The 22,752-nt window shown below is 42.3% G+C and overlaps 3 protein-coding genes across 3 annotated transcripts; 2 read left to right on the forward strand and 1 right to left on the reverse strand.

The window, feature by feature from the left end:
- Positions 1-238: 238 nt before the first annotated feature.
- LOC122998163 (endophilin-B1-like) lies at positions 239-7,642 on the forward strand. The gene is made up of 10 exons (XM_044374893.1): positions 239-1,156; positions 1,336-1,477; positions 2,447-2,575; positions 2,782-2,915; positions 3,046-3,138; positions 3,264-3,347; positions 3,444-3,467; positions 3,753-3,842; positions 4,164-4,264; positions 5,733-7,642. Exons 1-10 carry the CDS (start codon positions 1,100-1,102, stop codon positions 6,382-6,384), a joined length of 1,506 nt encoding a protein of 501 aa, XP_044230828.1. The 5' UTR covers positions 239-1,099; the 3' UTR covers positions 6,385-7,642.
- A 4,739-nt stretch (positions 7,643-12,381) lies between these two features.
- Positions 12,382-14,844, forward strand: LOC122998175 (pentraxin-related protein PTX3-like). The gene is made up of 2 exons (XM_044374912.1): positions 12,382-13,286; positions 14,054-14,844. The coding sequence occupies exons 1-2, from the start codon at positions 13,151-13,153 to the stop codon at positions 14,698-14,700; spliced, it is 783 nt and encodes a 260-aa protein (XP_044230847.1). The 5' UTR covers positions 12,382-13,150; the 3' UTR covers positions 14,701-14,844.
- Positions 14,845-16,511: 1,667 nt separating this feature from the next.
- Positions 16,512-21,935, reverse strand: slc35g2a (solute carrier family 35 member G2a). Its single transcript, XM_044374897.1, has 2 exons — positions 21,622-21,935; positions 16,512-18,111 (listed from the first exon to the last, which is right to left on the reverse strand). Exon 2 carries the CDS (start codon positions 18,083-18,085, stop codon positions 16,724-16,726), a length of 1,362 nt encoding a protein of 453 aa, XP_044230832.1. The 5' UTR covers positions 18,086-18,111; positions 21,622-21,935; the 3' UTR covers positions 16,512-16,723.
- Positions 21,936-22,752: the final 817 nt, after the last annotated feature.

Genomic DNA, 22,752 nt, shown 5'->3' on the forward strand with positions numbered 1-22,752 from the left:
TGTGAACACGATTCTTGTCCAGTCATGAGTTCAGAGACTCAGAAAATCACTGTATTTTTTGTCATTACTTTTCTCCTTTTTGTAAATGCATGGCTGCTATTGCAGCTTGCTTCCGGATAGAACCAAGGGCCTTATTACTTTGTTCAAATCAAGGCGCTTTCCTACCGGATACTGGCTGGATACTGAACATTTTTGAGGATGTCCATAAGAGACTTTTGTCTTCTTAAATTCTGCAGCATAGCAGGATCCTCCTCCCATCGGTGTGGAACTTCTCTCTCTGGAATAACATTACAAAACTTACTGTACCAGACTGTGCAATAACCTGTGAACTGCTCCACACATTATCAAAATGTCATCTTTTTTTTTCCTTTTTTTCTTTTGCTTGGGTAAGGAGCTCCAGTCATATTTCTGAAGACAGAACATTTCGTGCTTTTTGCAGGTTAATTATTTGTTTCTGCTTATGTTTGAGTCATTGAGTGGTGTGTATTTGCAGAGTTTGCTTTTTTTTTCCCTGCGACCGGAAGTCTTGGACAACCTGTCTCATTTTGTATCTGACGTCATCAGCTAGATTTATGTTTATCTGTACCATAAACTTTATATAGCCTGCTTCTTTACACACAGTTTAAGGCAGCTATCAAAATTCATATTCAGCTATTGAAGCTAGTTAACTGTCGAAATGCCCGGTATTTGAAGTTATATAGACGCTCATACAGGATAAATAAGATAACGGTAACCATATAGCGCTTGCTAACGACAAGTGACCATTCCCTTGGCGACCGTCCGTTAAGGTCGCTATGGCCGAGCCGAGATTAATTTATCGGTGACACGGACTCCGAAGTAACCAAATTGACAGAAGGAGAGTTCGGCATGGCTGAAGGATAAACAAACAACACAGGTTGCGTGCACTTGCGCCGTCTTCATGGGCTCAGTCGGTCAGTAACCGTAATCTGCTGGCTAAAACAAGAGAGTGGCGGTTAGCGGTTGAGAGGCTATGGCGAGGTCAGCGTGCTGTTGTTGGTCATCAAGCGCAGTTCTGCTGGACCGTTAACCGACCGTTGGACGGCCGCCGAAGACAGCGCGCGACCTTGGGGACGTTGTCATGGATTTGACGCGGTTGGCTGTGGATGCTGGTCAGTTCATCAACCGGGCTGTTCAGGTAAAAGAAGACCCATCCGAAAAATAAATGCTTCTACTCGAGTTTAGCTAATGTCGGATTCTCTGTTAACTGCTTAGCACTGAAATGTAGGTTAGCGAATGTTCACCCTAATGACATCACTAGTAATACGTTTATGAAGTGGCTGTAGCTTTTAATATCATCCTATATCTTCACTCCAGTACACGGGGGAGAGTCTTGGACAGGCGGACAGGACAGAGTTGGAACCCACTCTTGAGGAGCTCGTCAGCCGGGTAGACGCAACCAAGACCTGGACGGACCAGATAATCTCTCAGACTGAAGTTTTCCTGCAGCCCAACCCAGGTGAGAGACTGTTGTCTATAGGTCCTGAAAAGAGACTTGTCATTAAAATATCTTCCTTTTGAATGTCTCATTTCAACATAGACAAATGTTGATTCTGTGTTTGTCAGAATTAGTTGATGTATTGTGCAACAAATTCAGAAGAAATACAGTTTGATGATTACACTGACCTACATACTTTAATACACCTCTGTCACTAGACATTGGGAAAAGGTCTATTTTGGATACTTATCTGCCATACTTGACCTCGGAGAGAGGTCAACAACCAGTATTTATATATATGATTATCATTTCCTACATATGATACATGCACATGTAGTCTTGCACACTGTTGGTAGATAAATATTTGGACAAACGTGTTTCCATGAGTACCTTTTATTCTTCACATTTACGTCAAACCAGAGCCTGTTCTCAGCAATATCCCAATAGCCATAATCATTATTACCACTGAATAATAGCTATCAGTCTTTACCTATGGGACCCGATATTGCAGCTCTCATTTGTCCTCCCACAATAAATACATCCCTTGTCTCTTCTTCAGTTTGCTTTGACTGTAATTGGTCTGGTTGGATGAAAAGGAACGGTCATTATTTTGCCTGTTTGAATCCAATTACCTCAGCTAATGGAATCATGAGTGGATGTGGTCTGTAATCTATCATATAAGGGGGGCCATTCTGCTGCCAGAAATAATAACCTCTTACAGTTAGGAATATTCAGCATCAAGGATGTTTTTAAAGATTATGACTTCTTACAGGCGAGGGCTTTTTTAATTTTATTGAATGTTAGTTTTCATACATGTCCTAGTAGGATATTACAGATATGAAGGAGGTTAAGTAGCCTTGTATAGTAAAATGTTAATGGCGTGCTTTGACTCCAAACTACCATCTCAAGGTTAAACTGTGTGGTATTGTCCTGGTTTTATGAGTGATAACCTTTGAAGCTAAATTAAGCTCTTTCGCCCCTGATGAGTAGGAGCACGGTTAGAGGACCGGCTGTATGAATACCTGGATTGGAGTGTCCCACCTCGGCCTCATGACCATGAGATGCTGGGAGAGCAAATGAATCAGGCTGGATTGGAGATAGGGTCCAACACACCCTATGGTGAGTGTACATTGATATGGATAATGTTGGTCTAAGTTCACTTTACACGCACATCCATAAAACTTAAAAGATAACAAATATACACACTAAAATAAGGGGGAAATATCCACACATTCCTGTCTTGTAAGCTATTTGTCTTTAACATGGACATGCTGAAATATTGTCAGTGTGTCTTGTTTTTAAACTGAAGTTTGTTTTGTGTTCAGGAACTGCACTGCTCAGGTGTGGAGAGGCTCAGAAGCAGGTGGGCGAGGCAAAGAGAAAGTTTGTCCAAAGCGCTAACATCCACTTTCTCACACCTCTGCGGAGTTTCAGTGAGGGGGAATACAAAGCCATGCAGGTAACACACACACACATTATTTTTTGGATTTGTGTATTTTTATTCTGTCATTTATTCACATTTTTTATTAGCAAATTAGTTGTATACTTAAGCCTTTTTTTTCTTCAAATATGTGTGTCTTTGCTCATAGGATGAGCGCAGGATGTTGCTGAATAAGCGTTTGGATTTGGACATAGCCAAGACCCGGCTGAGGAAAGCTCACGAGGCTGAGCGAGAGTCCAGAGTGAGTTACAATGACGGTGTCTAGTATTAATCAGACCTGGATCAAAGCTAAAACACACCAAAATCCTTTTTTTCTATATTCATCTACTCATCATACTTTTCTGCTCTTTTCTGTCTTTTTGTCAGTCCTTGAATGCAAACCCGCTGGAAGACGACTACATAGCTCATGTCTCCTACATGTTCAGCTTCCTGCGTGTTAAATGGTTAAAGGTCAGTGGTTGTCTGATGGGCTGTGAACAATGATAATAATTCAACTCCTCTTGTTTATCACTAAGTCAGTCTCTTCTGTCTCTTTCTTCCGATCAGATGTGGGCTCAGGAAATCTCTCAGGTGAGGTCATGTTTATGTTGTATTCCTTATAAGGTCACCCATGGAGCCTATGTTAACAGTGTCAGAAGTTATAAAACTTAGTATGACTCTGTTGTTAGTGTAGACAATAGCTTTGTTTTGATTGTTTGGTTCATTTAGATAAGCACTCCAGGGATTTGGAACAGGATTTTGTTTCTGCTAATGGAACATTTTCAGAAAATACCATAAAGATGACTGTTTGCTTGTTTGTGTGTGTGTGTGTGTGTGTGTGTGTGTGTGTGTGTGTGTGTGTGTGTGTGTGTGTAGGCAGAGATAGAGCTGAGGATCTGCCAGTCTTTGTTCGATAGGCAGTCAGAAATTACAAGACGTCTTCTGGAAGGAATTAGCAACACTCACGTATGTATAAACACACACAGTTGGATAGTAAAAAGATTCTGTTATATTGTTCACAGTGTGTGTATTATTGTACTGGAACATTTTCTTTTTGTAATTATTGTAACATGAGCTGTATACACACACTCAAAGCAAAACTTGATAATGTTTGGAAAATGAACACATTTAATTATATACCGTAGTTTGTCAATCAGTCTGCTAAAAACAATAATTTATGTGTTTTTATTTTTTGGTCTCTGATGTTTTGTTAGAGTAGCTATTACTGCTTTTTATAATGCTCAATATTTAGGGCCAAAACTCTGTATGATTTATTTTTTTTATCAGACCAACCACATGCGGAGCCTGACTGACTTTGTGGAGGCTCAGGCCTGTTACTTTGCCCAGTGCAACCAACATGCACAGGAGCTTCAGAAACAGCTGGCCAGGTCTGTATAGTCTGCCTTATAACATCAAAAGACAAAATCTTTATAGAGCTAAAATAAAACATGGAAGTCTCCCGTTGCTTCTTTATGCTATTTGGTAATGGGTATGGGTTTAAATTTTTTATGCCTTCAGTTTTTTGATCTAATTGAAAATGGATGTTTTAACTTTTTCAGGCAGCACTACCAAATGCACTTTTAATGAGCTTTCATCAAGGTCACAGGGTTTTTACTTGTTTGCTCAGGAAAGAGGAAAAATTATTTAAAAACTGTTTTAAACAGAAAGGTCTCTTGTAAATCCAGAAGCCAAAAACCAGTAAAAAATGTATTCCAATCCATTATGTTTTTTATTTGAATCTATAACCCAAATGGCAAAAGATCTCTGTTAGCAAGAAGATGCCCAACTTAACCACAAGAGATGTAGTTGCAGTGTCCAATGTAGCATTTTTTCCCCACTGGCCCACTTGGCCAGTCGATCAGAGTTTTACTGGCCCCTTGTATATTTTCACTGGCCCAGCAGCCATAAAATGAAAATAAATCTTTTTTTCCCCCCATAATCTGGGTGATTTATTTATTGTATACATAATACATACAACAATAAAGTTTAGATTTGGTTGTTTTCCTTTATTTATGGATACGTAATGTTGATATATTACACAAATTTGCAAAATATAAAATTAGGTATATGGTGTATAAATGTAGGTTTCTCCATATTTTCTGTAAAGCCAAAGAGTATGGACTACATAGGGAGAAGAGAGCAGAATTTATGAGTGTTTTTACATGCGCACAAGTATCCTGGTTATGATCAGGCTTTTGGAGTATCTCGATTTTGCATTGTAGAAACCTGGATTAGCCCTTGTCCTGGTTTGAGAAACCTGGATATGCTACCTGGAGTACTCCAATACAAACAATACTGTTGCATATAAACCCCTTATCCAGGTTACTGAATATTCTTTATTGGTAGAGAAATGAGCAGCTGAGATGTTGAGGAATAAAGACACAACTGGACACAGATCATCAGAAACCTGGATACTGTTAGAGTCATATAAACAGGGACATTAAAAACCCGGTTTCTTATGTTCCATGTAAACGCCACGTCCAAAATATGGTCAAAACCAGGATAAGACTCAAAACGGGGATACTCGCAATGATGTAAACACACTCTGTGATTATAACATTTCAGCGAGTACTGAGTACAGCAAGAACTGAGACAATGCTGAGAGATCTGCAGAAATGTACTTGTCAAGATAGAACAGTGAGAGAAAGAACATATTGGCATTTGTTTGTGTGCACGTGTTCACTCCAAGCTCCTTCTGTCTGCTTCTGCGAGCCACCTGTCCGACGTGGAATTGAACTGTAATGAATGAATGAAAAGGAGAGGGTCCAACATCGGTTATGTCGGACCCTAATTTGTAGGAAAAACTCAGGACATCTGGTCTCAATGACATACTCATGATTTTGTTTCCCCTTGCAGCATTCCAGCTGTCCTCTGCTCCAATAACTGGCAGTCAGCAATTACTAATGCAGTCAATCAGCCATCAACAAGCAACCATGTAGCCGATGAGCCTGTGGGGTTAAATCAGGTCACTCCAATTCCCGTACTCATCCACCAACTTCCAGACTTCGACCAAGACTCATGGACAGCAAATCCACCACCCGGAACTGTGAAAGCAACAACAGATTCCTCCGTGACCACACGGCCATCTGACCAGACAAATAACAACAATAACAACAACACCTTCCCCACTGACAGCCAAACCAACCAAGCATTCGATCATGTCTGTACATCAGATTCAGACAGTCACTCAACAATTCAGCTCTCAGCACCCAGCAGGACCAACACAGTGGCCGCTGAGCCTCCTGCTTCAAGCCAGACACTGACACTCAGTGAGACAGCTGCAATAACCAACGGCGCAGGTAGTGTGACAACAGCAACGACTCCCCCACCTTCACAACTCAGCGGAAGCGAGTCTCAGACAGCAAATGCAGTAGCTCCCGAGATCGTGACAACCAATGACGTCGCTTCTGAGCCCCAAACGGCTAATGAAATCCCGAGCGAGCTGCCCTCCATTAACGGAGAAGACACTCAGGAGTCATCAACAGGCAGTCAGGATGTGGTGCAGTAGAATCTAACGTCCGGTGGATGATGTGACATCAGGCCAAACATGTCAGCTGCAATATACTATGAATGGAGCTTCAGCTGTTTTAGACCAGTGGTAATTGTGACGTCGTAGATCCGAGATTACAGACTGTAACAGAAAGGTACAGATACACAATTATTAATACATGTGGTATGGTTAAAAAAAAAAAGATTTAATTGATCCCATAGGGAAGATGATGTGAAGTTGTCGTAAAAGTGGTTATTTTTCTAAACGTGATATAGTGCCACAATCATTTTAGCCTCTAGCCATTAACATATTTTATTCATGTTGTATGGAAATAATGACTGTCCTCTCTTGTTGCAGTAGATATAATATTTGTCGGCCTCAGGCTGTAAGATGAGGCCTGTCTGACTGTTATATCTGCTGCAAATGACTGTGCAGAGTTGTTTTCAGTTGGTATCTATGAAACTAAATCTTTATTTTTACATTTAGAGAACTAATCAAGCTTTGTGCCAAGTCCACGTGTGTGTATTTGTTGGTGTAAACACATAAATGTCTGTGTGTGTTCATGGATGTTTGTGTCCACGTATGGGCTATATGTCTGTCTTCACCCAAACCTGTGACACCTATAAGGAGAAGTGTGTGTGTGTGTGTATATGTATGTGACTCCGCCACCTCTTGACTCGTGTTTCTACAAGTTGAGGTCATTTTCCATATTAAAAACACAGTGTCATTAAAGTGTGTGTTTTGGTGTTGGGGGGCCCAGAGAAGTGACAGCACACCTGAGACTGAACAGGACCTTTATGCTTGATGTTGCATATGACCATATGCTTCCTCATGCACAACTCTGGGTGTTTCCCTTTATATATCTAGCACCCTTAAATACACCCACTCAAATCACATACTCACTTTTACCCCCTTAAAGCCCCCACTGGGTGAAATGGGTAGAAGTTTCCACGTCCAGATGTTGTTCATTTTCTTTGTAAAGGCAGCCCAGATCTACTGTGGTGTGAGTCCACTCTTGGGACCCTGTATGGAAACACACACACATTAATTTAGCATTGGCCTACTGATGTAATCATCCACCAGCCCAAGCTTTTGTCCCAATATGTAAAGATGTGTGTGTGTTTGGATAGTATTCACATTCGCTCCACTGCCCGTTATAAACTGCACGTACATGCAGACGTAATCCAGTCACATGAGTCAGTGTGAGGTTGGCGGTTTCATGTGATTCATCTGAAAATGTGGAAATAAATATGCAAACGGTGACGTAACTTCCAAATCGAGTGTGGATTCTATCTTTGTCCTCCAGTCGAGGTGTTTTCTGTTATTTACTCATGAGGATCTGCTGCTCGTCATTCACTCATTCACCAACCGGACCTCCTGACCTAGATTTGCTCACACACAGACACACAAGGATATCCAGGTTGAGGTCTTGATCAGGCTCTCCGGGCCAAGTAATATTTCTCCTCTCAATACAACCATCTTGACACGCTGCAACTTGTTGTTAAGCTTTGTTTGCCTCACTGATTGCAGTACTACTAATTATACTAACCACATAACAAGATAATGAAGTCTGGTGGTGCATGACACTTAACACAACTCTTCAGCACATGCACACATGTTGAAACACTGATGAAAAGTGTGTTTCTCCTGCATATTGTTCCCGCTTTGTCATTCCTTCCTGCCTGGAGCTGTTCAAATAGATCGGATCGATTAAGCGGAGGTTGTGTGATATCGATCTGAGTACAGTCAGGAGGCCCGTGGTTAAATAACATCATTAACGCTTATATCACACCACTGTATCAGCTCTACATTTTAGGGGGCCTCACAGGAGGTGCAGTTAGTGCTTAAAGACAAATTAAATAGTGATACATTGCTGCCATTTTTCCTATGACTCAGCCAAACAAGAATAGATTCTCTTCAATCTGTCCCTGACTGCTCATGTTAGCCCTTCCACCACACTGTTTACTGAAACAGCAAAATCCCTGCTACCTTTCCAATTTATTTTTTTTATCGTTTTCGGTGTGTACTCTGTCTGCAGCAGCTCTCTCGCTAGTCTCTTCACATGAGGCTCCTGTGTTATACAGGAAGGAAGGGAAAGCTGAAATGATGTTTTGCATGTCTCATTGAGATGAGTGAGTTATAGAGGCATATCAAGGGAATTGGGATGTTTCTAATTATATTTGGCACTGCTTTTTTCCTGATGGGGCACAGACAGATAATACTTCTATATTTAGGTGCAATGCATTATTTTATTTGCTGTTTATTTAACTTATATATAACCAGGTAAGTATTTATGAGATTGGAAACCTATTTTGCAAGAGAGATCTGGCCAGGACAGCGACATCAAATGTTTCAGACAAAACCATACAAAATCAGATAACAGTACTAAAACAGATAATAATACTAAAATATGGCTTATAGTACGATACAAATTGACTGTTAAGAATTGTGGCATTTAATAGTGTTGGAGTCTTGAATTCTGCCAGAAACATCAGATTTATCAATTGAAATTTCTTCCTTGCAGACTATTCTAAGTAATCATGAAGGCTTTCTTTGCCATCTGTACATTAGAGACAGACAGCAGATATACTGTATGTCTTTTGATCTGAGATAATGATTGGAAGATGAACTGTGAATTACATTTGCAGAGATATGATGTTAATGTAAATTGCCCAGACTGACTTTATAAATGAAAAAATACACTGTTGACTCAATCAACAGACATGGCCAGCCAACTCTGGAATATAAGGCACAATGATTTATGAGGGTTTTATGATAAGCATAGTCCAGCATGTGGGGACACTGTGCTGATTCATTTATATACAGCAAATCACTACATTGAAGAACCAGTAAAAAGCTGGCTGCCACCAGCTTTCTCCCAGCTTCACAAGAGAAACAGGACTAAAATTCTAACTCCGGTCTCAGTTTCATCACAAAGTTTCAACATGTGGTTTATGGAAAAGAAAACCAATTTCCTTGATATTTCTAACAGATAACTTCTATTGTCCTCCCCTGAGCTGTCTACCATAATGTCTTCTTCTTAGCATTAGAAAACAACTTTATCTGCAGTCAGTACAAGTTTGGGTTATGTGAGGGAGAATGAAAAATATCAAAGGTCGACTATAGTTTATGAAGTACGTTTGGGAGAGAAGAGAAACAGTATCATCTGCATAAAGAATGCTATTAGTTCAATGCGTAATAACACCTAAATTATTTGCGTAAAGTGAAAATAAAAGTGGGACAAGCACAGAACCTTGAGGCACTCCATTAATAATCATACTGAAGTATGTTCTTTGACACACTGAGTTCTACCTGAGAGATAATTACTAAACTGTCTAATTTCATATGTTGTCTTATTTGTTTTTATATATGTAACATCTCCTTATTTTATGTTTTATTTGATATGTTTTATATATGTAATATTTTTGTCATGTATGAACTTTACCCTTTTGGAGGTTTTTTGCTTTTGTTTTTAAGCACATTGAGTTCACGCCTGTCGTATGAAATGTGCTATATATAAATAAAGTTGACTTGACTTAAATCGGCCTACTGGCTGATCAGGCTTTAACCTTAGATTAAGCAATAATAAAATAATGTAACCCATATTAAGCAACCTTTGCTTTCTCAGGGCATAATCCACAGTATTAAAGGCTTTGCTTTGCTGAGATATCAATTATTATGAATCTTAACTGTGCCTCTCACTACACTGTTCTTAGAAAGGCATTAAGCTATACCATAATCATCAACTAATACACTCCTTTTGAAGTGATTAGATATAATTATAAGTCTGCTATATTTGTACAATGGCTCTATTGTTTGACAGCATGCTGTATTTAAAACAAATGGTCTTCTCCCCTCCTCTCTACATATTCAGGACAAAAAAGGGAAACACCCAAGAACACCACACAGTTCTCATAAACTGGCTTGTGTTGGCCGACTTTACTGTGTTACTGTTTTTATGCGGTTTGTTCATTAGTAAAGTCCTGTTGCTGTTTTAAACTGACTGTTTTTAGCCTGATTTTTTTTTTTTTCTGCTGACAACACCCATCATCCAATTTTCCCTTGCATCTCTGGTTTTATCACAACCAGCCCCACAAAAATCCCTGCTCCTTTCTCTCTTTTGGAATAAAATGAGTGCTAAGACACTAAAGTTACTTTCATCATCTCTATCTCTGTCTTTCCCTTTCCATCTTCCCTTTTATGTTTGTCGAGTTTTCTTATTACCTTCATCTCTCGCCACTCCTCCCCTCACTGCCAGCTGGAAGTGATTTGTGTGACAGCTAAACTGTAGGTGTGGTGTGTGCAGGTGGGGGTGGTAAACAGCGTCTGGCGGCTGCTGATAAATGTCGCTCCCCTGTTATGGAGTCATATGATGACCAAAATAGAAAGATGATATATAGAGAGGAGAGGAGGAAATGCATCAGATGGGCACCAATGAAGACAAGTTTATAACTTGTATGCATACACAGAATTTTACACCCAACCTGCAAGTTCCAACATAAAAACATACAAATGTATTGCTTTGCTGGAGGGATCCTAATTACTTGCATTTTATGGAACTGGGCCAGAGAAATGCACATACACAAGCCACACAGGGAGGCATTTTTGCTGCAGTGAGGAAATTCTACAAACACAAATTCTACAAATATCACCTGACCCTCCGTACCCCCCTCACCTCTCTGTCTGTCCATCTTTTCCTCTGCAGGTTCTCTCTTTTCCTGATATAAACCTGCCACCACCCACGTCCAGCCCCCCCACCACAAATAGTCCCATTACAGCCTGAGAAAATCCGACATGCTGACTGGCAGACTTGCTGACGTCTGCAGAGGGAGCTCAGTCTGGAGGTCTGTTGGGAGCAGAGAGGTCACAGCTTTTCCTATGACCTTGACATGTCCTACTTCTGCTGCTTAACCCCAACACCTGTTGACCAGAACCCTCTGCCTGGAAGAATAAGGTCATTTGGCCTTGCTGAGTATAATTCATCCTCACTGAATGTTTAATCGACAGTGTCACCAGGCAACAAAATATAATCACACAGCCAGAAAGCCAATTTTGCAGTGTTACTTAGCAACAAAATTTGGTTAATACATACTTCATAGATAAAACAGTGAATTTGATCATCATCCTTCTGCATCTTGCAGGAAACAGAGGCAGTAAACACAGGCCTGCAGAAAATTGTATCACCATCAGAGATATGTCGCAAATTTCCAACCAACACAGGATTGGCAAGGTATAGTATATAGTATATATAGATTATATAGTATTTCTACGCCCCTCAGGTTACCAATAGCATTTCAAATAATGTCTTTCTTACCTTTATTTGGTCAGTTACATGGTTAGCAAAAAACTTAGGGAAACAGGATGGAAGTACATATTAGACATGAAGTACAAAGACACCAAGGGCACAAAGAGGGGCACATAGGTGCAGCTGTGTGGAGGCCTCCCTTCCACAGAGAAGAAAGATAAAGAAAGGAGTGCAGCACACAGTGTGGAATCTCCAGGTACAAAATGTTTTGCACAAACCTTCCCTTAGCAACAGTATATGTTTTTCTCCCTCAATACTCATTGTAAGCTTAAAACATAATCCAGATTCTCAAATGTTGCAACTTCTTCTTTAGGTTAGGGGATTTTGTGTTGACACAGAGCACAGAGTGACTGACTCATCAGTAAAAAGGTTAAAGAGGCAGACAGACCTGTGTGTGTGGACTGAGATGTCCTGTGGAAACAATGCGATGCGAGTATGACTGTAAATGACTCTGGAATGAGGCACAACAATATTATGCATCTTGCGATGAGGGAATAATATCAGTTTGGACTGAACATCTGGTCACTGATAACGAAAAATGTTTTTTAAGAAGAGAAAATTCAAATTTCAAATTCAAAAAAATTATGCAGTGTTATCTTAAAAATGAAAGTACAAGTCAGGCAGTGGGCGATTTTAATACTCAATTATTTAATGATATGTAGTACAAACAAAACAATCTCACCTCAAGGTCCATTTAGTAGCTGTTCTAGAACATTTGATCATATCGCATGACCTTCATCAGCAGATTGAGTTTGCCCAGTTTGTAGATGTTCAAACTGGAACTTTTCATTCACGTTGGCTTAAAAGTTGAGCTTCAGAGTTCATTGACCTTAGAAACAGCAAAACAATCTCACCTAAAGGTCCATTTAGTAGCTGTTCTGGAGCTTTCAATCATATCGGGATTATGTGACCAAGTTGGCAATCTCACAGCCAGAGAAAACATTCCCAGAATGATTCCAGTGTATAGTACGTGAATTTGACAGTGAGTCAATGTGAGAGTTGATAAGAAGAGGGAAAATTTTGGTATACGTGGTTGGGTATACGTGTTCCTATCTGTAAACGTACACACATTTAAATGGTTCACTGTTCCACCCTGAATGTCTTTATTTCTCCATCTTTCTCTTCTCTTCTGCTTTCCACCCTGCCTTCATTGCTTTCTTCTCACCCCAGCTTTCCCATTACCCCTGTAACTCTCCTTCTCTCCCCATAATGCCCCTATTTCCCACTCAGTTTGACTTTTGACATATTACCTCCACTGAAGCATTACTCAACCAACGTCCACAGCACCCCCACCTCTGTCCCACCCTCCCTAACTTCCTCCCTCCTTCTTCCTTCTAGCTCAGTTTATAAGTGAGCACCCGCAACAGTTGGCTCAGTGTGGAGAGCTTTACATATAGTGAAGGGGGTGGATAAGGAAAGAGAGAGCAGCTCTCTAACATCTTAAGGAACCATCACACTTCAAAACTTCAGAGCTCCATCATGTGTGTGTTCAGGATCTGGCGTGTGCTGTGTGTGCTCTGCTACGTGGGTGCATCCTTGTGTGTGAATCAGGTTGAGTATGAAGGGAACTACCAAGACAACTATGACAACGAGATCTCTCAGGATCAGCAGGAGGGTATGTTTTGCTTATTTATCCTTTTGTCACTTTTGGTTCGTGCTTGTTAGAACAGATGGCTCATTGTGTAGAATTTGTCCTCAGTTGCCATGGCAGATTTCATTAAACCATTGCCAAATAAAGTGTTTTTTTTCTTCCACACAAATTGGTTTATTAGTTTTGTAAGGTGAGGAAAGGTGTTCCACAGGGTTCTATTCTCGGTCCACTTCTATTCATTTTATATATCCTCCAATCCACATCTCTGCCAATCCACATTTTTATTCAGATGATACAATCTTTAGCCAACTGAGGGGAGTTTTCCTGTCAATTATCTATCTGTAAAGCGCTTCTTGGGAAACTGCTGTCTAAGCACATCAAAATACAGTAATTATAATTTCAGGACACAGGGCATTTTGACTCATACAGCATGTTCAAACAGAGAAAGGGACAACTGTTTATAATTATTTTTACAAATGGAATGAGTTACAAAGTGTTTTGAAAGAAAAATCCCTCATTTCTTCTGAAGATTAAGACATACTTATAAATCTTTCCCATTCTGTGAAACCATATTGTGTATGTAAATTTCTGTGTTTGTCTACACTAGTACTGTGTGTGTTTAGTCTTGTGAAAGAGACACCTTGATCTCAATGAGAATACCTGTTCAAATAAAGGATTAAATCGAATAAATGTTAATATTTTGGTTATGTTTGGTTTATGTCAATGTTAATAATCTTTCAGTTGTCTATGGGATTGTGCTGTTGATGCATCCCTCTGGTTTTTGTCTGCAGGGGAGTCTCCAAATACACCATGCCAGACTGCAGATTTCTCCCGCTGGGACAAGCTTTTCATCGCTCTGGAGGACTCCCACATGAGGCAGAACATGCTGCTAGAGTCTCTCGAGCAGCGCTGTGGAGGAATGGTCTCTCTCAGGGCGCAGATGGACAAACTGGTTAGAGGGACATGCCAACAGTGTCTACCCAGCATGGAGTCAGCATGCCAGAGGCAAACAGAGCAGGCGAGTCTCAGGCTGCAGCGAGGCTTGCAGGAGCTCAGGGAGGAGGGAGCAGAGAGAGAGAGGAGGTTAAACTCTACCTTGCAGATGCTCCTGCACAACAGTCACGAGGAGAACGCCCGGCTGACGCGGCTGGAGGAAGATAGCGTTTACAGAGTGGTGCCATCGGCAGCAGCGGACATCTTTCCGGGGATGGGACATGAGCCAACACCGAGACCTGGAGGTTTGGGGACAGCTTCTGGCTTGAGCGTGAAGCCGTTGCCATCTGGCCTGAAGGAGCAGGAAGTGACTTCACCACTGGACATGGCCACAATGGGAAGGGCCCTGGTCTCCATAGCAACAGAGCTGCAGAAGGTTCACCTGCAGCTGAGCAGTGTGATAGAGCAGGCAGGAACACTGAGGAAGGACAGAGGAGACACATGAGGGGAAAGAATAATGAAAGATTGACTGGGAGCTCTCCAGTGATAATGCTTTTGCACATATTCATTTTTGATGTTGTTTTTTATATGTGAGGTTGGTTTTGTCTGGTGACAATGACTTTAAATGTACCATAAAAGTTGTGGGTTTACTGTATAAACTGTATATATAACTGTTTACTGAATAAAAACTAATTAAACAACCAAATCAGCCTCATGGAAAGGTTTCCTCCCTCTTCCCACACACACTAATCAACTCATTTTCAGTGCTGCATGCTTACGTTCATGTATATGCCTACAGTCTTGTGATTTTTATGTGTTCTAGTGTGCGCTAGAGTCTACGCCACCTTGATATTTATGTAGCTGTGGTGATTTCTGCAAATGTGGACGACCGCAGGAAAGTGTGTCAGAGGTTTTGGGTTGTATTTAATTCTGGGCAGGCCTCTCCCACTCATTAGCTGCTTTAAGAGTGTCTGTATGCAAAGAGGCCATGACTTACAACACTTTGAATGTTTATGATTCATGAATCTCTGCCAGGCCTATTACTCAGCTGCCCGTCGCTCACACACACACATTCATTGTTATAAACCACATGGAATGGCCAGTGTTGGCTGGAGGTACTTTCATGTATTATAGTTTCACTGTGATGGGTTGTAATGTTGTTGTCCCAGATCGTCTCTTCATTTATTTTTAACATATTAATGCTTTTGTTTAGACTTTTATTAGAGCTGATGAAGAAATTGGGCAAACAAGAGTGTAGAAAAAAAGTAGACTGTCAGAGAGAAGTATAGAAAACAAGGTATGGTCTTGTGATTTTAATTAGGCCAGCGCACTGACATCACATGAACATATTCACTAATGAAAGGTTTATAACCATGGCATGAATGCATGCTTGTGCCCATGCCCTTGTATGTGTGTGTGCATGCACCTTTCTTTATAAATCCGCAGCTGGGTGGAAAATTGCAGGCAAGATCTGAAGGTTTTTTTTAAGGTCTACATGTATTTCTTAAATGACACAACTAACAAGATGCAGATGAGTGTAGAGCACGAAGAACAACAGTAGTTCTATGTCATAGATTTCTCATTACACCTGTTTCACCACAGTCTCCACACACATACACACACTGGTCTATTCAATGCGGGGACACTTGTTTCAATTGAACATCTCCATCTGTGCGGCGGGTGTGGGGATTTCAGTGATTGGAAGCTTTGTCGTGTCATCTCATGTTGGCACTTCATTGATTTATAAGGCCTTGCAAGAGAGGAAAACAGACAAGGCGGGGAAAAAAGGGAAGCAGGAGGCTAATGATGAGTATAACAGAAAAGAAGAGTGACAGTGCTTGTGTGTCTGACAGGTGCTTATTAGACATAATGACTGTTCCTGCACACAAAGCAGGGTTTTATCAGCCAGCTGGCCAGACACATTTCAATAACCAGCCTCCCTTTCTGCCCTGGCTTCTTTTCGTTCCGCTCCTTCCCTTTCATCTCTGCTGTCGTCATCTGCCGTCACTCTCCTTTCCCCCCTGCTTGTTATTTGTATGCCAACCCCATCATCTTCTCTCTCTCTCTCTCCCTATTTATCTTACTCTGATTGTGTGTCTCGCTCTGTCCTGCTCTCTCTGCTCTCCCTTGCCTCCCATCTCCTGTTTTTTCTCTCTCTCGCCAGCAGCCAGCAGCCAAATAGATGGCATCAATCCTTGGCCAACCTTCAGCTGGCTGGTCGAAGTGACTGACATTACACTCTTGTGAAGCGTAGCCAATATACACACGCACACTCTCTTAAGAAGGCGAGAACTTGATTACAACTGACTTCAGGAGTTTGTTCATCACTCAGATTTTAATGTCACATCACATGGTCATGATAACAGACAACACAATATCGGCACTTTCCCAAAAGCAAAGAGGACAATACAAAATAGATAAAGCTCCAATAAACATTTAGCAGTCTCTTATGTACAACAGAAAGAAATCTCATAGAGGAGAGAGTGGGGTGAGAGAGAGGGGAAGTGTGAGTAGGAGAGAGGAGGTGTCTATTTGATGGGTGAGTCCAGAATCTCCTCGTACTCCTCCCTTTGGTGGCGCCCAACCCCGCGAGAGGGCAGCAGCTTCATTGCCACTAGCCAGCCGACGCTCAGTATGACCATCACATTTCCGACAACCTCAGGGGCAGTGGGAGCCAATGGCAGCACGGTTAGATACAGAAGCAGGGCAACAGGTACCTCCAGGCTCTGAGAGGCGGAGACCAGAGCCGGGTGGAGTCGGGTGAGGGCATGCGTCATCCCCAAGAAGGCTGCAATTGAACAGGCAACCAGGCCCAGGACTAGACCCCAGGCTGTGGTACTCGTAGGCCAGGACCAGCCCTCCTGGAGCAGGGCCAAGGAGGCTGGGGCCAGCAGGCAGCCCGTCCAGCTTACTGTGAAGAGAGCCGTGCCAACTCCCACTCTCTCCTTCAGGGAGCGATATCCAACCAGCGCCAGAGCCATCCACAGCCCCGCCAGCGCTGAAAGAGACCATCCGAACGCACCCCTCCAGAATGCAACCGGGTCAGTTGATGAACCTGTATTGCTCTCATCTGCTGTGGGAAGCAACACAAGCCCCAAACCGCACAGCCCTGCAGCTATGGTGATGCCATCAGCCAATCCCAGCCTCTCCTCCAGGAGCAGGAAAGCCAGAGTCGCCGACAGCGCCGTGGTTGCCAGGCGCCAGGTTGTCGTGGCATTTCCAGGGGAGACGAAGGTTAAGGATGAGTAGGCGCAGCAGAGGGAGAGAGAGTAGGCAATGCCATAACCGAGTAGACGTAGACGATAGCCTTTTGGTCCGAAAGGGTTCTCCCCCTTCTGCAGTGGTACAGCCACAGATAAGAGCTGGACGATGGACCGAACCAAGAGCAGAAACAGGGGGCCGAGGCTGAAGCGCTCAGAAGCCACACGTGTCAGAACGATCAAACAGCCGTGAGACAGCGCCGCCCCGAGCAGCCCCACCCAGGTGAGCCGAGACGCAGACACAGAAGCCTCCCCGAAACTGGCCAGCTGTTCCCCCACCCCTTTCCCAGACCCCTTTGCTGCTTTAGCTCCACCTTCGCTCCCCTCCCCTCCTCCGGCAGCTTGGGGTTTATGGGTCGTGTCCTTGTCTTTGTCTCTGGAGCCAAACAGAGTCAGAGGCCACCTCTTGCTCTCCGTCAGCTGTTTCCTGTCTGACGTCTCTTCCAGGAAGGAGCCAAAGTCCTCGAAAGACGGAGCATCATCGTAGCCATCGTCCCCGGGTTGGGGGAAGTGTGTGTGCACTCCAGGTTGAGGGGAGTAGGGGGTGTGCGTGGCGTATTTGGCTGTGACAGTGTGAGGGTGGATCTTTACTCTTTTCTTAGAGCCTCCCAGGAGGTGAGTGGACTCCATTGTAAAAGTTCAAAGAAGACAGACACCTGAAAGGGAAGAGAAAGGACACTTTTAGAGCCACATACAATATATATTTTACACACGCTCTCTCTTCCTCTTTCTCCCTCACGCTGTCCCTCTCTCTAGGATGCCGCTTCTTATCTCATATATCTTTAATAGCCTATGCGAGATAATAATAGCAGTGACTCACATCTCCCCATGTGCCCCGTGAGTTTGGCAGGGAATGTACCTATACGTAAGCTTCGCCCGTCTGAACAGTCACCAGTTTAATTGTTATTTCTGTGTCGTGAGAGTTCAAATTAAATCCACATTAGCAGAAATATAACCATGATGGCAGATTAGCAACACTATTATCACGCCTTTTAGTCTCCTTGGATAACATGACCTTGATGGGAGGGGGGGGGGGGTGGAAATTGTTGGCAATGACAGTTACGTAAGCAAGTGCTTCCTGCCTCATTTGTCTTTCATCTCTGTCTGTCTCGAACATTTTTTTTTCTTTCCTCCGTCTCTGTCTCCCTCTTAACCCCTCCCTCACTTTAAACATTCAAGCAGTCAAAAGAATAAATATAAATGTTCTGTACATCTGTTCTGTTATTTGTCAGTCTGTCAAAATATGATATATGTCAGCCTTTACATAAATAACAGGTACCAGAATCTACCATCTCTCCCCTCTTATACCTCCATAATATTCCTGTCAAACAGCTCCCTTTCTCATTTCAGCTGATTTACTCATCTCTTTAACTTTTCTCCTCAAGGTCCTGCTCCACGGATGACTGACTTGAAACCAAAGTAGTAATGGCTCTCTGCAGCAGAACAGTACGGCTGTGCAGGTGCTATAAGGGACACAGCCGCTGCTGCATCTCAGGTTGTAAAACACTAAGCAGTCCACTGGTTTCTCAGCGAATGGGGAGTACTTTCACGTGACATAATGTTCATACAGGTAAAAGGCAGAGGGAGAATGCTGCTCAGTTATTTCCCTGGAGTTGTGAGGAATTGCTCAACAGTAACAGTCAGCAGCTCAACATTTTTTGCTTCCTTGACTTCAGAAGAAATCCATATTTTGAACGAACAGATACGGAGTGAGATTCAAGCATGCAAAAAACGTAAGACAAGACAAAACACTCAAAGGCAAAATGGGATTTTGCGCATTTAAATATATCAAAAAATCACATTTTAAAGTTTACAATGAACTGAAAACTACCTAACACTGGATGTCACACAACAAAAAGTGAGTGTAACCACTCAATCTCATAGTCAAGCTGAGAAACAATTACTCTTAAAATCACAAAATGTGTGATAATAAAAACACAAGAACAGGGAAACACACTTAAAAACATGACAAATATTATGAGAAGATGATATGGATAAAATCTTCAAACAAAGAAATTTAAGATGTAAATGAAATGTTATGACATCACGATATTCATATATATCGTGATGTCATAAAATTTCAAATCAACTAACAATTTATGGATAAAATAACCAGACAGGGAGGTATGTTTTTAGCTAATCCAGCAAATGAAACACCTGACAAATCATAGTACTCCATCACATTGATGCAAAAATCATAGAAAAATCCAATATTGTCAGTCAGTCCTGTGCATTGACTGCCTAAAATATACCTTACAGTTATCTCATGGTATATATCATCACATTACCCAACATGTCACTCCAGATGTGTCAGATTATGAAAAACATGGCTGCAGTTTTGTTCTATTTCACTGAGTAGTTTAAAGGTCTAGATGAATGGTGTGTGACTGCAGCAGGTAAAAGTCAGACGTTTTGGCAGCTCACTGCTGTTTTTCACATCGTAAATGGTGCAGTCCCTTTGATTTGGTAGGAGCGGGGTGAGGTTATGAATTTGGTTTGTGTCTGGCTACGTGGCCTTTGTTCCCTCTGGAGATGTGGACTGTTCCCACCTAACAGCCTGGATTGCCATGTTACAAATTACAACACCTGGGGAGGTCATTGCTGTGTGTGCTTTTTCTCAGCTGTGTGTTTCTCACTGGTTAATGGTAAAGTGCTCATAAAAGATCTAAATTATCATAACATGTGAAAACCTGAATATAGAGGTTTTGGGGGATATTCTACACCCTGAATGACATCCCTTCTAAAAATCACACTGACTTAAAGAATTGTATTAAAATGCTGAATCAGGGATCATAAATTGAATGATAAACTACGACTTTATGATTTCACAACTTCACAGCTCGTTGAATGAAGCATAAAAATAGCCACAGGCTTGAGATCGCTCTGATGACATTTGAGAAGATCGAGTCATTCTCTCTCACTGGTGGTTAGATGAAACCCGATCTGCTGCTCTATATGAACACACAAAGAGCAAGAAGAGATCAGGATGTTCATCTCTAATTCTTCCCTTCTCAGTCAGTAAAATTTACTCATCTGGATGATGCTGCCTGCCTCTGCAATGCTGCTGCTGCTGCTGCTGGTGTTACCACTGCTCTAAAAAGCCCATTTCACACCTTTACAACCTTAAAGTGAGCCGACACCAGACCTGCACAATGTGGGGACGACAGCAGACGACGCTCTCATGGACAGTATGCTCTTCTGATGAAATCTGGCAGAAGAAATGTCTTCCTGGTTATGTCATTTATGTGCATCACCTGCTATATTTCTATTGATGAAAGTCTTACATCCCTTTTAAAATCGATACCATCTTTAATATGGAATATTGAGAGTAACAGACCAGTCACTTTTATGAATGATACTCCTTCTCTTTATATATTCAGAGTAGGACTGATGCGAGCTTCACAGTGCACAGTACCTGTTGTATCTTGAAGTTGGGAAAAAACTGGTAAAATCATGCCAGTGTAAGAGTTTGCTTGGTGGTTATTGTGGAAATGTGTGTGTGTGAGTGTGTGTGTGTGTTTGTGTATTCCTGTTTGTGTAAGTGGGTGTGTGTCTGTGGCCTATGTGATGAGGGAGATGTTATTCTCAAGGTTATCTAGGTTCCTCAGTGATGCGCCCCTGTGACGCCAGAGGGTTGAACACACACTCAAACACACACACACACACACACTGACACATATGGAAAAAACGGAAGGGCTGTGGTTCGCGTTCACATTCAATTAAATACTCATTTAACATCATAAAACATCCCAACCTCGCTTGTTCCATCACTGTGCGGCTCACGCAAGACGCAAAGATGACGGTTCGATTCCCGCTCCAGACACACTGTGAGGTTTTGTTCAGCGTCCACCAAACTGCATGTGTCTAACCCATGTAGGATGTATGTTGTATCTCATAGGCTACTGATAGCCCGACCCATGACCCATGACGAATTCTTGAATGGAGACAAGCGCGCGCTCGCTCAGACGCTGCATGCGCCCGCGGATTGGCACAAAACAGCTCAATCAATGAACCCCGACTGAGTCTTCAGACTGTTCCCCAATTAGTGACGTGGTGTAATTTCGTGTTATTGTACAATGTGCTCTAATCAATAAACCACCAAGTGGAGTGGGTAATTTATAGTCTATCACAGTCGTCAGAAAAAGCCGCCTCCGCCCTCCGCTCACCTGCTTTCCCGCAAACCAGCGGATCCCGCCGGGTTGAACTTCACTCTCGGTCAGCCTCAGTCATTTACTGAGCATCCCCGACGCTCCATCACCTCTTCTTGTCCATTTGTTCCCCTGCTTATTCTTCTTCTACCCGCTCCACTCCTCTTTCTTCTGCGGCAGTCTCCTCAAGGGCACCGCGGCGCGCCTCCGCCCTGCCAGACCCGACACCTGCGATCACCTCACTCGGCTCTGCGGGAGGAAAACGTGTGTTTTATGGCGACCTGCGGCTCGTTCATCACTCTCTGAGCACTGATACAGATGCTCCTCCTCAGCTTCACCAGAGAGAGAGAGAGAGAGAGAGAGAGAGAGAGAGAGAGAGAGAGAGAGACTTGGGGGGATGAGAGAGGAGGGGGGAACTAATCATGATGTCTGAGCATGCGTGACATCCATTAAACCACCAGCACTGTCCCCTTTGATCACTGCGTGTCACCCCAGAGTGTATTTTCAAGTGTGTGTGTGCGAGAGAGACAGACAGTGGGAGGGAATGAATGAAAGCAAAGTGGAAATAATCAAACAAAGCAAAAAGACAACTCAATTTCCTTGTTTTGCATGAAAAGAGCTTTACAGACTGTATATAATGACCTGTCCCTTCCTATTGCATCTCTTGTAACCAGATTTCTCCGTCTCTCACTCTCTTTTAAACTTAAATTGGCTTTAAAACGGGATTACCAGGTAAAGTGGGCAACTGTTGGGGTCCATAGACCTTCACGACCCCCACAAGTCCCAGATTCTCTCTATTGATTGTTTCTGGTAATTTGATTAATTGCAAATTTGTTACCACTGAATAAGAATATCAACCAATGTTGAAATATGGGCCTTTAATCAGGTGCATTTGCATCAATACTTAATTTTGAGGCCCAGATTTACTCAGGTCTGTGTCACAAGCCATTTTTAATACCGTTTTCTAAGATTGTTCTGTGCTCTCATAGTGCATATCCCTATACTGTATAAATCTGTAGAATTCATTTATGCATACACAATGCACAGCATCACATGATGCTGGTGGTGTCGGATGTCAATAGGTGCCTGCAGCTAATTTTTTTCCCTGCGGCCCACACAAGAGGTTAATCCAACCCTTAATCCAATTTA

Source organism: Thunnus albacares, chromosome 15, assembly GCF_914725855.1.
Source record: "Thunnus albacares chromosome 15, fThuAlb1.1, whole genome shotgun sequence".
Classification (NCBI taxonomy): Eukaryota; Metazoa; Chordata; class Actinopteri; order Scombriformes; family Scombridae; genus Thunnus; species Thunnus albacares.